This window comes from Gossypium raimondii, chromosome 11, assembly GCF_025698545.1.
Source record: "Gossypium raimondii isolate GPD5lz chromosome 11, ASM2569854v1, whole genome shotgun sequence".
Lineage (NCBI taxonomy): Eukaryota > Viridiplantae > Streptophyta > Magnoliopsida > Malvales > Malvaceae > Gossypium > Gossypium raimondii.
Genome location: NC_068575.1, coordinates 61,884,886 through 61,900,977, shown reverse-complemented (window position 1 = coordinate 61,900,977; position 16,092 = coordinate 61,884,886). Strand labels below are relative to the sequence as shown.

Here is a 16,092-nt window from a genome sequence, read left to right as displayed (position 1 = left end):
AAATAAAAAGAAAGATATATCCTGCTCCTCAATCATCGAGTTTGTAATGTATATACTTAAGAGCCATTTACTTTTGGAAAAAAAGAGTATAAAACTTGTAATTCAAGCTTGTCGCATGTGGAGGGCCCATGAGTACCATTTGTAATCATGTTTTAGCTTTTCTTATTAATAATAGCTCTTTAATTTCAGTAAGCGAAGGTAGATTCTCTTATTTATGGATTGGAGAGGAATTATGAATAATTTTAGACATGGTAAACAGCAGATATAATCAGAAAATATAAATAAATAAATAACCCTTCCAATTACTACCGCCCTCAATTTGTTTTCATTTTTTGGACTGCTTATGCGACCTTAAACATGTTAAGATCCTCCCTATCTTACTTTTCTGCTTATTAAGGTGATATTAGAACTAATTCATAACTATATTCAACTCCAAATTATTCTTAATCATCAACTTAATAAAAGGTACATTCCAGAAGTTAAAAGAGAGGTTTAACCAAATCCCACCACCAAGTGGACCTGCCACTCAAAAGGATAAACTAACATTTAGTCCCTAGTTTGGTAAGCTTTTTAATCTTGATTACTATTTTTTTAATCCACATTAGTTCTAGAAATCGACAAAAATTTCTAATTTGGTCTATGAACATGAGTTCTATTAAGGTATTATAGCGTGACACTCCGTCACTTGAAACTCTTTAAAAAAAATTTAAAAGTTAATTTTTTAAGAGTATTTTGTATAATTATTTTTAAATTTTAGGTGAATCCATGTTCATGGACCATGTTGAGAAAAATTGTCAAATTTTGGAATTAAACATGAACCAAAAGAGTTTAAGAACCTAATTGAATAAAATTTGCAAATTCAAGGACTAAATTTTGCTTTATCCCAAAGATTTTGTATTGGTTAAGATATGTCATAAGTACTTGTACTCTTAGTAAATTTGGTATTTAATCTCTACTTTTCAAAATTTAAAATTTAGGTCAAATGATTAACGATACTATTAAATTTATTTTGTTAAATTTAGGTTCATTACAATATCATTTTTTATGTTACACCTACCAAGTGAGTGTTTTTTAATTTCAAAATGTCACACCAATCAATTTACCAAAAAAAAATTAACAATATTAGCAATTGGACTTGAATTTTGAAATCGGGATAAGTAGAGAGACTAAATTCTTGGAAATAAAAATATAAGGACTAAATTCTAAATTTATGAATAGTACAGCAACCTATATCAAATTTTAACCCTTTTGTATTCCTCCATTTATTAAAAGCCCATTGCCACCTTCTCCCTCTGTAAAACCCACCTTCTCGATCTCTTTTCCTTCCATTCTACCCTCTCCCAAATGTCTCAAGTCTTCTCAAAATCCCCCAAACACTGCGCCGAACGACGACGTTTCACCATTTCCAAATCCCACAAGAAGCTCTTCTTCGCTTTCTCTTCCTTTTTGACCCTCCTTTTAGCCTTCATCTTCCTCATCTGGCTAACCCTTCACCCTTCCAAACCACAGTTCTCTCTCACTCAAGCCGATATCTATCAACTCAGCTTAACTCGCCCTTCCCTTCTTAACTCATCCATCCAACTCACTTTCCTCTCTAAAAACCCAAACAAAAGAGTCGCCATTTACTACGACCAGTTACAAGCTTACGCTTCATATAAAGGTCAACAAATAACTGTTGATACCACTCTTCCTCCGTTTTATCAAGACCATGAAGAAGCCAACTTGTTGACTGCGTTTTTACAAGGAACGGCCTTACCGGTGGCTCCGTCTTTTGGATACGAAGTTGGACGTGATCAGATCGCTGGTAAGATAGTTTTGAGCTTGAAAGTTAATGGGAAACTCCGGTGGAAAGTCGGGAGTTGGGTTTCCGGCCGTTATCGATTCAACGTTAACTGTGTGTCTATTATAGCGTTTGGACCTAATACTGCCCCAACGAGTCCATTGAGTTCAAATCGAGGGACTCAGTGTTCCACTACCGTGTGAGATAGTAAGTTACGTAAATATATATATATATATATAGATATGTTTTCCCCTATTGATTTTTCTTCACTTTTTTTAAGGATTGCAATACTGTAATGTGATGTATTCAAAGAAAAAAGCTTTGTTTAGAATGATTCACCATTTATCTTATCTTTATATGTTGATTATTGTGGTCTGGTTTTTAGCTTTTTCACATGCATGGTGGAAGATTTTAAAAAAGAAGATGAGGCACTAGCTTTGCTTTTTATTCGTGGAAAGATGAGGGATTGTGTCACCTTTGCTACTTTGCTCGTTCCTCGTTCACTGAGCTTAAAAAGAGTTTTAATGGTGGATGAGATTCTAATCGAAAAGGGGCAAAAGAAAGGCTGTAATACGATAACTTTGGTGGTTAAGGAATTATCAAATTCCATATCAACCCTTCATATTAAATAATTTATGGACAATTCTCGGCTGTTATTAGGATGTAAAAATCGAGTGTGCTTACGATGAATTATTTATTTTTAAGCTAATTATTTGAGCTCAATTAAGTTTATTTATTAAGTTTTATTCGGCAACTTAAGATTAATAATATATATAAATGGCAATAACATAGTTTAATAATGTAAAAATATAAAAAATTCGATAAAACTCGTGAGCTATTCAAGCCTAGTATTACTAAGCTCGATTTCAACTCGATCAATAAGAATAATTCGAGCTCAACTCAATAATTATCAAACGTTATTAGTCATGGCAAAATCTGAACCATCCATTTATACCCTACTTTTATTAATCATAGTTAAATTCAAGCTTAATTCAATAATTATAGAACAAAATAATCATTATTAGTCATGACAAAATTTGAACCATCCATTTACACCCATAATCATAATTAATCATGACAAAATCCAAACCATGCAATAGATTCTGATTGATTGATTCGCATTAAATGACGATAATTCCTTATTCTATCCTATATAAAATTATCAATTTACTTTTATCCATATGTAACTATTAAAAAAATAAAATGCATCATTGTGTTATAAAAATCTATATGTTTTATGTTTAAGTATTTTTAAGAATTATATTTAATTATTCACTTGCCTTGAAATTTTAAAATTAATAAAAATTAAACTAAAACAGAAGCGAATCAAGTTGAGGTGAATATATCTAACATCTATAAAAGTAATATTGATTTTAAATATTATACATTTATAACGAAGCAAAACGAGTGGTATCCAACTCTAAAACAATTATAGATTTCAGGGGTGAAACCGGGGGTGGCAATGGCCCAACCCTTTTAAAATGAAAATTTTTTCATTTAAGCCTTTTAAAGTTTTTAAAATTTTAAATTAATAAAAATAAAAATATACTTTGACCCCACAAAATAATAAAATTTTAATTTAATCCTTTAAATATTATAAAGATAGAGGCCATTAAAGTGGTAAAATTATATTTTTACCATCGTAACCCCCACCAAAAAGATTTTCTGACTTCATCCATGATAGATTTGACAATACTCACTTCATTGCCGAAGTTTATCGATACAAACTATTAAATGGTTTATAAAGATTAAATAAAAACCCGAAGATTATGATAACGAATAACACATCCGCATCTTAGATCTCTTGCTTGATTCTTAATACGAATACATAAACATGTAATAGCTTAAGACACTATTATGTCGCATGAAAATATATAATCACGGCATGAAGGTACGAATTATTGCGAAATGACTCGAGTCATTTGCTAAATAAATAGAGAGAGAAAAGAGATAGGAGAAAGAAAGTGCCAGCCCTTTATTAAAAGAAACTCATCTTTTTGTAAAGGGAAGAGAGATCAAGCGATATTGGGACTAAATCTTAGTTGCTTGTTGCAATTATTTTGCAACTAATAATTGATTTGTACAGTAAGAAAATGTATAATACAGACAAAATACATTATTCTCAGAAAAAAGCAGAAGAAAAAAAAGAGAGAAAGAGGGACTGTTTTCTAAAGTGACCATACTTTTAAGGATATATCAAAAAAGCTAGTGATTTGTGTCACCTGATGATCAGTTCTAATAATGTGAACGATGAACTAGGCTACGGAACTTCATAAAACTTATGCTTTTCACCTTTAATCTCCCCCGAAAGGGCAAAGGAAAAAGTCTAGTACTTCAATCTACGTTGCACATCTTTTAGATGCATATAGATATGACCTTCAAAGATACTCTGAATATATTTGTTATATCCCTATGCCAGAATGTCACATGCTGTTACAAAGAGCTTAGCGAACAATGCATGGCTTAGCAGGCAATGCCATAGCACCATCACCACGGCCCCATCAAGGACAATAGTCACATCAAGTCTAATCTCACTTAATGATCCCAACTCCCTAAGCTTACCAACCTCCTATATAACAAAATCCAATTCGGCCCACTCCTCAAGGTAAAGAGTCAAATCCAGTCCACATACTAAACCAGGCTTAGAACCAGACTCTCCAAGGAGACCATCATGAAATGAGGTGTGAATCGCCTTCATAGTAGCGGCTCTCTGCACCCTTACAGTGCAAACCACTAAAAGTATAACAAGCCACCCCTACAGTGCACCATATATAGTTGATACATGCTTATTAAAACTTTAGAATTAGTTCCCATAATGGTACCAGCTCCAACAGGCAAAAACCCGAAAGGGTCGTTCTCTAAGTTCCTACACCCTACTCAAAATGATACCAAAAGTGCTTCCATCAAATCTATGCTCCATAGGAGTGAGAAAAGTTCACCAAATCAACTTGCTTCTTGTAAACTAAAAATATCAATTCCAAAGTAAAGAGAAAATACTCCCAAGTTCTCGTAAGAAACTTCAAAAGAACTTATTCAATAAACCCTTTAAACATAAGGACCTAGAAGCTGAGCTCCTCTCAAGCCGTTATGGGAAGAAAGGATTCATAGTGTACAATTAACTTGTCTCTAACTCGACATTTGACCATAAGATCATAGATAGTATATTCGATGAAATACGAGCAATACAGAGTGCTGATTGTCGACATTTTAGTCCTATAAACCATTACTCTAACTAGAGATTTAGCAGCCATCACAGATTATCAAATTAGAAGCTAATACTTCTAACATTTTATCAAACGAGTCCCTAAGCTCCACAATCTAACTACAATGGCTCCACAATTGAAACAATAGCTTATTGTAAGCAATCAAAACTGATGATGGCATAAATTCAATGATACAGAAACAATGGTATATAGTATATACATACAAAATTGTAACAGTATATGAAACTCTGTTGTTTTGATGTATATTGCTACATATATAAGTTCAAATATTCCTTTTTTACTACACAAAAAAATGGGTACTTTAATTCCATGATTAAACAAGCAGCAAAAACTAAAGACCCATAAAAACTTGGAAATAATTAAACCAAATTCCTCATTCCATAAGTGGAAATTCAAGAACGAAGTGAATCAGAACTAACCCATTTCCAAAAATGCTTTCTTACAGACACTGCTTTCTCCAATTCCATGGTCCCATTCAAATCCTGGTACTCCTCTTGTTCATTAGTACAAAAATCTTCCTCCGGCAGACCTTCAACCCACGCGTCTACCGAATGCAAAACGTAGCGCACCGGCAAACCCGGATACGACGCCGAATTACGCTCCTCTAGTTTCTCTATATAAGAACCCGGCACGATTCTGACCGACCCAGGATCAATTACCGAACCAAGCTCTTCTTTCACGGCACGAGCCACGGCTTCTTCAACGGTTTCATTGGGCTTCATTTTTTCCGACAGAGGTCTAAAGCGATCCCTGAAACTACCGTCAGACAATTGTTGTCGAGATTCAACGAGGACGAGGTCGTCTTTCCCCATCACACGAACCGTAACGACGTTAACCGTACGGAGCGGAGGGGATGAATCAACGATCGACGTTTCGCCTTCGGAGAGTTCTAGCCAGAGGTTGTGAACGTTTTTGGTTCCAGGCTTGACCCCCCACAAAGCTAACGAGTCGGAAGGTAACCGTGGTTTGAGCCAATCGGAGAGCGCTTGTGGGGTTGCGAAGGGGGGTCCAGAGTGAGACATGGATGGGATTTTGAGAAAACGACGTCGGTCTGAAGAAACGAAAGGAAGGAACTTGACAAAGGAAGGATTGCGTTTAGTGGAGGAGATGAAGAAAAGAAGAGAAATTGCAGTGAGAAATACGTGGGGAAGACAAGGTGTTGGCTTTGGAAGGTTGAAGAAAATGGATTTGGCGTTGGGTAGGGATTTGTTTATTGATTGTGGCGGCCATGACATGTTGATGACGTCACTTCCTTGTTGCAGAAGTGGTGTTCGGCTTGTACTTATGTGCAAAGAAGGGGAACTAGTACTGGTATGAAGGGTTGGTTAGGCCCAAGCCCATTAATTATGTATTTTTTAAGGTTACTGAGGTTATCGTACAATTCACAATTAAGTTATAAAATTATTATTCAACTATTTACCAATTACATTAGGAAAGTAATGAAGATAACTCGATAATTTTTAAAATTTTTTTAATATCAATTTTAACCTTGATGTTTATAAATTGGGTCAATTTAGTATTAATTTTTTAAAAAATTAACTCTTAACATTTACATATTGTATTTTTTATATTTTTTAATCAAATTTAGTTGATAGATTTGTTTTTTAGTTTTTAGGTGAAGGGTGACAAAAAAAGTAAAATTAAAAAGAAAATACCAAATCAAACAATGAGTAAGCATTAAGGATTATTTTTTTAGAATCAATACTAAATTGACATAATCTACAAATATTAAGGGTTAAAGTTATTATTATAATAATTTTAAAAGTCGTCAAGTCATATTTTAAGCGGCCACTTAACGACCGTTAATCAAATAAGAAAAATTAAATAATTAAGTGATATTTTTAACTTTTAATAGTTGAATGACTAAAAAATACTTATCATAGTTGATCGATTACAAGTATAATTTACTTAATAAATTAAAGTGAAATAAATTTTAAAAATCATTCCCACATAATAATTTGAGTTTTAAGAAAATAAAATATTAAGAAAGTTATTTGATAAACGACAATTGTTTTATCAATATTCTAAAAATTTTAAAAATATTATCTGAAATCTAAAATACAATATATAAGAAAATATACAATTTTGAAAAAGTTAAAAAGAAAATCAAGTGATGATATGGAAAATTCTTAATGGAATTCAAATTTAAGGATCAAACTGGAAAAGCTGTCAAATTGAAGGATTAAATATTACTTTATCCCTTTTCAAAACAAACGATCCACTTTTATTACGGGGAGTTAATTCAAATGCTTGTATGGGTTTTAGACTTTAGGGGGATGTAAAGCGCCCCCCACCCCTCCCAGCCAACGGTTGTCTTTCAAATTCTTTATTCAATTCAAGATTTCAAATACGTTCAAATTTTACCCTTACTATCATAAATAAAATAAAAAAGGGTTTAAATCGACAGTTAAATCAGGGAAGCACGCAAGGATCAATGGGAAAACGAATGGGAAAACGAAGAAAATCAAGCAAAAAGGGAACGGCAATGGCGAAAAATGTAGTAATAGTACCTTCATCGGCGGAGAAAGGTATGGCATTAAAGAACCCCACGTACAAAAAGCAAAGGAACAATGAGAATAATGAAGACCCAGAGGATCATCAAAGTCCGTTGAGATCTATATTTTGTTTGAAGAAGATCGTTGATATGAAACGGGTTGAAGAGACTGAGGATTGCTTTATTCTTGATTTTAATCCTTTTAATTCCATCGACATTGCTAAGCTTTCCGCCGTCAACGACGGCGATGAAGCTGATCTCTCCGTCGTCGCCGAGAAGGGCCAGGTTCTTTTTCTCTGTTTTTGTTATTTAAATTCAATTTCTTGTTAACATGGTCGTACAGTTTATTGGAATAAAAACTTCGAACCAGTTCAATTTTGTGCTCTGGGTATTATTATTTCCCCTAGAAAATAAACCCTAAAATGTTTTTTTTTTTGTTTGTTTAGGTGGCTTGTAGAGATTATCCACATTCAAGGCATCTATGTTTGCAATTTCCATTTGATACTACACCACATGACAGACATTGTCACCTGGTAATATATATGCAAAAGAACAATCCGTTTTCTTTTTTTTACTTTAATGGCGGATTTATCTTGATTTTTGAGAAATTTTGTAATTTGGGGTTCTGTGTTTGAATGCAGTGTTACTGCTATGTTTGTGATTCAGCTGCACCATGTGAGTTTTGGGTGTTACATTGTGATGCTTCAGAGCATGTTGAGACTTGGAAATCTCAAAGGCAAGTGAGGATTCCTAAGGGTCAGCCTTCTAGATTTTGAAGAAACTCTCTCCATTTTGTGTCTATAAGCTCCTGCTTTTGCTAAAGTTTGGGTACACAAGGTACTCTTATTTTCAAGTGATTTTGAATGAAGATCGAAGATCAAAGGCTTTGTTTCTTTAAAGCTTGAAACATGTCTATGCTTAGTGTTGCATTGGTATCTGTCTTAATATCAGGTTTTAACTTGAATAAACTTGAATTCTCTCTTTGAAAGTGAAATGAAGCGCTATTTTGCAATGAAGCGCAATTTCAAAATCTTATAACAGCTAGAACTTGATGTTCTTTTCATAGGCGAAAGTCGTCAATAATCAAATACGTGTAAAGACGATCAATTGTCAACTTTCTCTCTCTCTTTTCTTTGTGAGGGTTGTTATATTAAGATTCTGATTATATTTTGGTCTCTTTATTAAAAAATTGAGTAAATTAGATCATAGAGCAAACTGCCGTTTATATGAGGAAAATGTGGGTCATGTGTAATTTCTGGATTATTTTGTCCATCGCGTCAAAATTATTTGCTCTTTAAATTGACGTACATCTTGTTCATGGATCGAATTATCTGTTTAAAGAGACATTATGAGTGCTATTGTGGACCTTATCACTTAAGGTATTCTCGTCTTGCTGGACAGCCGGTCGGTCTTGTTGGCTGTCGTTGATGAGTTATCAGAATTAGTATCGACATTTTAGTTGTCGCAGTTGAGTTAGTTTACCATCTAATGTGTGGCTCAAATCGACTTTTTTTTTATTTTTTATTTATAAAATTTAGAGAATTTTCTCTAATTACATTATCACCATCTCTGTTACTGATTTCTGCTTTAAAAATTGACATAAATATTCAAAATTTAAAATTTATGTAAAAAAGCATTTAAAATGTTGAGAAAGCAAAAATAATATTATGAATTCTCAATCACAAGAAAAAATTGACGGAAATTAAAAGATTGAAAAGCAAAATAATGGCTAAATTCTTCTATTAGTTCTTGTTCTGAAAATTATAAATTTAATCTCTGTATTTTAATTTAATCATTTTTAGGAAGGATTAAATTCTTTAAGTTCTGCTATTTCCAAAAATTTAATGCAATAAATATATTATTTACTAAAAATTTAATTAATGAAATAACAATTATCATTTGCATTAAAATCGAAATTTTAAAATTTAAAAAGTATAAAAATAAAATTGATTTAATCGATTAAAAGTAATCAAATTTCAAAAACTATAAAGACTAATAGCCTCGTTCGAGACATGTTCCCTGTCAGTAGACGAGTCGTCATACCAATTTGTAGTGGGTTGATCACCGATTCCGGAACTACTACCAGGCCGTACCGTGCAACCGTACTAGACATTAAAGTCCCCCCACCTCCGATTGTTCTCCGGCATGACCAAAGTTAAAGTCTTGATGCTGTGAAACTTCATCATCAGTATCGCAAGCTGTTTCAGTGGAGTTATCAACCTCATCATCACAAGATAACTTATCCTTCTCGTTAAGCTTGAAACTTGAGTCACTAACGAAACCAGAAACCAGTTGGGTCAATCCGCTTTCGAGCTTAAATGATTTATCAACCTCGTCATCACAAGCTGTTGCTAGTGGTTCAATGGTCTTAGATGACTCATCGTTCTCGTTAAGCTCGAAACTCGACGTTTCGTCCTCATCGGATGAACCTTTTGACAAATCTAAAACAAGATAAATAAAATGAAAGATCTTCCAACAAAAAAAAAATGAAGAAAATCTAAAATTTTAACCTTTTTCATCGTCCAATTTAGATTTTTCGATTTCAGTCTTGGTGTTAATAAAGCGAGTCATGCAATTGACGGAACATAAAGCAGCTTCTGCTTCGAGCCATAAAGTCTTGTAAAACAAGAACTTGTGTCCTCCATAAGAATCTTCTTTATATTCTGTAAATTACCAAACAAGCAAGAGATTAGAATCTAAATGTACATTCAAATGATATTGAATCAAATAAGTATTTACCTCAGCGGTCTTATCAATTTTCAGCTTCAAGACACTATCGATAGAAACAGAATGATTGCCCTTCTCTTCTAGTTTCTGACTCGGAATAGAATCAGAAAGCTCACTAACCAATGCTGAATCTTGTACGATATTTATCGAAATGCACGTATGAAGATTGTTGATTATTTCCTCGAACGATTTGTGCTCGTCCTCCTCTAATTCATACGTATAATTGGAACAAAGAGACAGAAGAAAATCTGATTAGCTAAGCATTCTATATATCATAATCTTATGGTTAACCCTCCAAAATGATCTACTTAAGAAATTAAAATCACTGCGGTGGATAATATTCGCCTTCGTATGAAAATCGGCTACACCTGCCTCGGAAAGACCGCTAAAAAATGATGGTTCTTGTCTGATACTTTTCGACATGCATGTATGAAGATTGTTGATTATTTTCTCCAAGGATTCCTGATCTTTTTCCTATAATTCATACGTATGATCCGAACACCAAGACGGAAGCATATCAGATAATACAAACATTCTTTCTAACAAAATATTATCACCGTAACTAGAAAATGATCTCTTGCTTAAGAAATTAGAACGCTTAGTAGAATCACAATTCATCTTCGTATAAAAATCAGCAACACCGGCCTCGAATTTACCTTCTGCAAAACCTTGTTGAAGGGAAGTCTCCTTATCAAACTCATCCAATGACTGACTGAATAAAGAATAATCTTTGATTGGATCGTTTTCTAGTTGGTTAAGTAGGGAACAAATTGAATTTCGAAGAGGAGGTTGAACCATCTTTTACTTTCCCATTTTCAACACTCATTCTGATACTACCCGATGGTTTCCGTGGAGGAAGTTTAACTACGTCTGAAAACTTCATAGGCAGATAATTATGTGCTCGACCACGATCACGATCAAGTATGTCGTGTTTCTTTGCATCCGGCACGAAAACAGGCTTGGAAGTTCGAAATGGAGATTCATCATAAAAAGTTGAAGCTCCTTTAGAGGACATATTTGGTGGTTTTGAAAGCTTTTCGGCTACTGATGGTTTGCCAGTCGAGTTTTGATGCCGATGTTAAGATTTTTGAACGAGGGGTATCGTATGCCGAAGAAAATGCATCAACAGGTGATGGTGGTGGTGGTCTAAAAGCAATCCCAGGTGAAGTTTTTATGGAAGGTATAGGGTCACTTGGAGTAATGCCATGCCAACTTAGTGGATTCTCATATGGGTTGCTGAATGGAACTTGATTCGTATTGTAATTTCTAGGTAGCAGAAAATCAGATTCAAGGGAATGGGGCACTGCAATTTGATACCAATTACAAAACATTATGGAAATTCAAGCTTTTAGTGCATTTAAAGACAATCGTCAATGAAAATTTGAATCAATAAATATTTAAGATGGTTGAATTTCTCAACAGATTGATATTTTATCTCTTAGGTTTGGGAAAAGTTCAAGTGTCTAAACCAAGTTAAACAAAATTTAAGTGCTTCATCAATAAAAATCTAACTCAGCTCAAGATAATATAACTTATTTAGGAATTTGATGATTTAAAATATCAAAATCCTCAAAATAAATTATTAAGTAAAAACAAAATTTCAACAAATAAATTTACTTTAATATGATAATATCTAAGGTTAGATCTTATTATAATTAAATTTATGAAACTTTTTTAAATCAATAGACATGGTTAATGATTTTATATGACATGATTAATGATGGATTAGTGTTAATTTAAAAGCATCCACAAAATACTATAATGAGATAATCCACGCACGTTACATGTAAGGATCCATGCAATTATTATAAACCGGCTTTGTTTTCTCCCAATCAAAAAAGCCGCCACAGTCACCACCACCACTATCCCGTAGAGGAATATGGTCCAGGCTGGTTGGCGTTGGTAAGCCATAAGAAGGATAACAATGGGTTTTGGGTTGAAAAATACGAAATGGAGTGGAAATTGGGTGAAAACCCATAGGAGGGAATTCGAAAGGTTGGTAAGCATCATCAATCCGCGGCGAATTCATGGATTGATTCAAATCAATAAACGGAATCGACGGCCGGTTATTGACAGTGAACGACAGCGGTGGTAAATTCGATGAACTTGAAGACCCTGTTTCATAACTGTTTATACCGTAAGGATCAAATTCCTTCTTACCTTAATGCAGAAAAAAAAACGAAAAGCAAAAGAGAAATCAATAACAAAAAAGAAAAATTTTCCAATGTGATTTCATAGAAGGGTAAAGTTAATTTGCATTAGGTATTTATTGAATTTTTTAGATAGAATAAATATGATTTTAAAATAATAGAGTTTACATTAATTATTAATTCAATTCAGTCTTTAAGATGGAGTAGAATTAGTATTTGATCTATAAATATATATAAATAAGCAGGAGATGAAACGAGACGTGTTGTTGTCTGGTATTATCACCTGTTTCAAACTTAAACGGTGTTTAAAAAAAAGTACCAAATTAGTTGGCGGAAAAAAGTTTGAGTATCAATTTAGAAAAAAAAAACTTTAAATACTAATCTGAGAAGAATGAATAAGATCAAGTACCAAATTTATATTTTACCCTTTATTATATTAATACATATGAGTTTTATCCAATTTTTATCTCGATTTGATTCTTTTTATATTATATTTGTAGTCTATATATATATTATTAAAAGAATTCTTGATAGAGTATATCATATTTAGACCTTATCATGCGTCTGCTCGAAAAGTGGGAGGGCTTGGACAAAAATATAGGTATGAAAAATAGGCTTAGACAAAAATATAGGCTTTTTTTTTTTTGCTACCATTGCACTATTATATTGATACTATTTTGTTGTTATTGTTTAGATATTTGTTAATTTTGTTACTATTTTAGAGGCATTTACTTGTTAAGTATAGACTTTTTTAAATTTATTTTTAATTTGTTGAGAAACATTTATTTTAATGTTTTTAGTGCGTTTGATGTATTATATTTTTAAATTTATTTTTATATAAAAAAAGTTTAATACCAAGTCGATCTTAGACAAAATTTTAAACTCATTTTCCGAGACAGCCAAACCCAGACCTATCAAACCGGCTTGAAATTACGGCCTGCCTATGATCGTCTCCGATCCTACTCGATAGAAAATTGAAAAAGAAAGCCGAAGAAAATTACTTTAAAATAATTATAATTATTAGGTATATTATTTGATAGCGTATTAATTATGAAATAAAGTTGCGAGAAAATTTTGATTTTATTAAATTAATTCCATCGATGTTTTATTTGTAAAATATAAATATATTAATTTTTTATTCAATTAGGGACTTAAATTTGACTTTAATATTTAATTTGGTATCCAAATAGTTTAAATTGATATTTGAGCTAATTTAAAACGAAGTCAAATTTAAGTATCAATTTAAACAAAAAGCAAACTTCAAGTAACTAACTGGATAAAAAAAATTAGGTAGCAATTTGAAAATGTACCAAAATCTACAAAATAGAAAACTAAATCAGTTTAGATGATTTCAAATCAATTAATAAATTGCATTTTATCTTAATTTTGTTTTAACTAATTTGCATATATCAATATTGCAAATATGATTAATAGTTTAATTACTAACAAAAATTCAACACAAAAACAGCATCAAATTACAAAACATTCAATGTGCTAACCAAAGCTACAAACAAGATTAACATTACAGCAACGACCCGAAACATGATAACACTGAACGGCTTATGTTGGCGACGAGCTGAAAACCTCTTCAAACATCGATATGAAACCGCTTCAGAGACTGGAACCTTGCTCTTCAACCTCGAAACATCTCTTTTGCTTGTCTCGAAAATCTGGGGTTCGTCCATGGTCCTTCGAGCAGCATCGCTGTCGACACTGATATACTCTTCCATGGCTTTTACACCCTGTAAAAGACAACTCTATTAATGCCCAAATATCTGGATTTGGCAATGGCTTAACACTATGTCATAGTTTACAAATTTCTCACCTTCGGAAGGATGGGTTTCGAGTCATGTTCTTTCGCTTCGAAGCGAGGTGAATGGACTACAAGTTTACATCTTCTCGATGCGATACCCTGTGTGTCAAAGTTCTCTGTGTCTGGCTGAATCCGATGAGCACGAGATCGAATCCTGATGGTAGGTGCAGTGTCGACGTTACAAGCTGTGTTTACATGGTTGCTTGGTTCTCCATTGCTATTTAGCACATTATAGAATGCTCCTCCGTTGGCAGTTCCGGTCCCAAGCTGTATGAATTTTGAATAGGAGTTCAATGAGGCATTTCATGATTTCAATGAATATTGAGACAGTAAACAAATATGTAACAAGCTTGGTTCTACTACTCACCAATACTTGAGCCGGTTCAGCATCAGGTTTGCAATACAATCCACCATTTGTACCAAAGGCCATTGACTTTGGGGTCTCGGTTTCAATAACTGAATTCCTTCGACTGCTTGAGTCATCGCTGTAATAGTCATCCAAATTATTCAGGATAGAGTTCATGAATTCAGCATCATTTTCGTTTGTGCCATGCTCGAACTTCACCCCACCAAAACTGTTCCCGACATGATCAAACATCCAAGGTGCCCCCTCGGCTTCGATCTGCGAATGTAATGGTGAAAAGAGCTTCCAATCCAATGGCTCCATCATTGGATCACAAAATTGAACCAAAGCTTCTCCAAGTAGATCCACCTGAAAACCACATCAAACAACATAAGCACTACAGCAATGATTGCAAAACCCAAATCCAAATCCAGTTCCATTTTCTCACCTGTGCAGGTGCCATTTCTTCCAGTTCACAAGCATTAAACCCACCGTTGTTGCAGTCAAATATAGGTGCAACGGCTTCATTACATAAACCCACAGGCCGAGTTTCATCCGGAACTTTTCCGGCTCCTCCTTCCACCGAAGGCCCGTCGAACTCCGATTGCACCTCTTCCGTATGAGAAGAGGCCCCAGGATCAACATCATCAGCATTAATATCTTCAATAGTTACATCTTGTTTCTTGAACAAACGACAAATTACAAAAGGATTCTACACAACAAAACAAAACCCATCAAATTCTGAATTAAAAAAAAAAAGCAATCAAACGAATTAAGAAAAGACCCAGTGATCGAACCTGTCCAGGTTTGGTCCCATCAAGTTCATCAAGAGTAGTACGGTACTCATGCATAACCCAATTAGTTCGCTTCCCTTTAGGAGCCCGACCCGTATAAAACACCAAAGTTTTCTTCATGCCAATCAAGCAAGACCCAGACTTTATCTTTCTATCCTTACCCGTAGCCTTCCAATAACCCGCCTCGGTAGCCCTATTAAGCCGGTTTCCGTTCGGATACTTCCGGTCCAGTGGGCAAAAGAAAAACCATTCCGGGTCACGACCCTTTACAGCAGACAAATGAGGCAAATCCCACGGTTCACATTTACAAACATCAACTTCCCGTATAACCCCGATCTCATCTTTCCTTTTCCCGTTCACTTTAGCTCGCAAGTAAAAATCGATTAACTCCTCGTCCGTTGGTCGGAATCTGATTCCGATTGGCAGTGAATTCAGTGAGATAACAGCCATGGTAAACTGCTGTTAATCCCCCAAATAAAGGATCGTTTGAAACCCAAAAAGGAGGAGGAGATTCAAAGCATAAAGGATCGTTTGAAACCCTAAAAGGAAGAAGATTCAGGGCGAATTAGTATTTGGATTTGAAAGAGTTTAAGGGAAAAGGAAGATGTCCCCATAGGCCATTTTTACTGGGCATATATTATAAAGGAAACCACTTAGAAAGTTACCGATTATTTTATTTTATTTTCTTCAATTTCAGTTAGTGCCCGCGTTTCAACTCGGATATTCCGCGTACTTACTTGTCAGCTACTCTATTTTTTTGCCCTTAT

At 33.9% G+C, this 16,092-nt stretch overlaps 4 protein-coding genes across 4 annotated transcripts; 2 read left to right on the top strand and 2 right to left on the bottom strand.

Annotated features, from left to right (window-relative positions):
- Positions 1-1,284: 1,284 nt before the first annotated feature.
- On the top strand, positions 1,285-2,489 carry LOC105801852 (NDR1/HIN1-like protein 26). The gene is made up of 2 exons (XM_012633178.2): positions 1,285-1,987; positions 2,166-2,489. Exon 1 carries the CDS (start codon positions 1,345-1,347, stop codon positions 1,981-1,983), a length of 639 nt encoding a protein of 212 aa, XP_012488632.1. The 5' UTR covers positions 1,285-1,344; the 3' UTR covers positions 1,984-1,987; positions 2,166-2,489.
- Positions 2,490-5,172: 2,683 nt separating this feature from the next.
- On the bottom strand, positions 5,173-6,282 carry LOC105801853 (uncharacterized). Its single transcript, XM_012633179.2, has one exon. It carries the CDS (start codon positions 6,237-6,239, stop codon positions 5,397-5,399), a length of 843 nt encoding a protein of 280 aa, XP_012488633.1. The 5' UTR covers positions 6,240-6,282; the 3' UTR covers positions 5,173-5,396.
- Positions 6,283-7,264: 982 nt separating this feature from the next.
- LOC105801854 (RPM1 interacting protein 13) lies at positions 7,265-8,663 on the top strand. The gene is made up of 3 exons (XM_012633180.2): positions 7,265-7,783; positions 7,945-8,031; positions 8,140-8,663. Exons 1-3 carry the CDS (start codon positions 7,439-7,441, stop codon positions 8,272-8,274), a joined length of 567 nt encoding a protein of 188 aa, XP_012488634.1. The 5' UTR covers positions 7,265-7,438; the 3' UTR covers positions 8,275-8,663.
- Positions 8,664-13,748: 5,085 nt separating this feature from the next.
- Positions 13,749-15,952, bottom strand: LOC105801855 (NAC domain-containing protein 91). Its single transcript, XM_012633181.2, has 5 exons — positions 15,329-15,952; positions 14,980-15,243; positions 14,556-14,900; positions 14,201-14,455; positions 13,749-14,117 (listed from the first exon to the last, which is right to left on the bottom strand). The coding sequence occupies exons 1-5, from the start codon at positions 15,773-15,775 to the stop codon at positions 13,851-13,853; spliced, it is 1,578 nt and encodes a 525-aa protein (XP_012488635.1). The 5' UTR covers positions 15,776-15,952; the 3' UTR covers positions 13,749-13,850.
- Between the last annotated feature and the right edge of the window lie 140 nt (positions 15,953-16,092).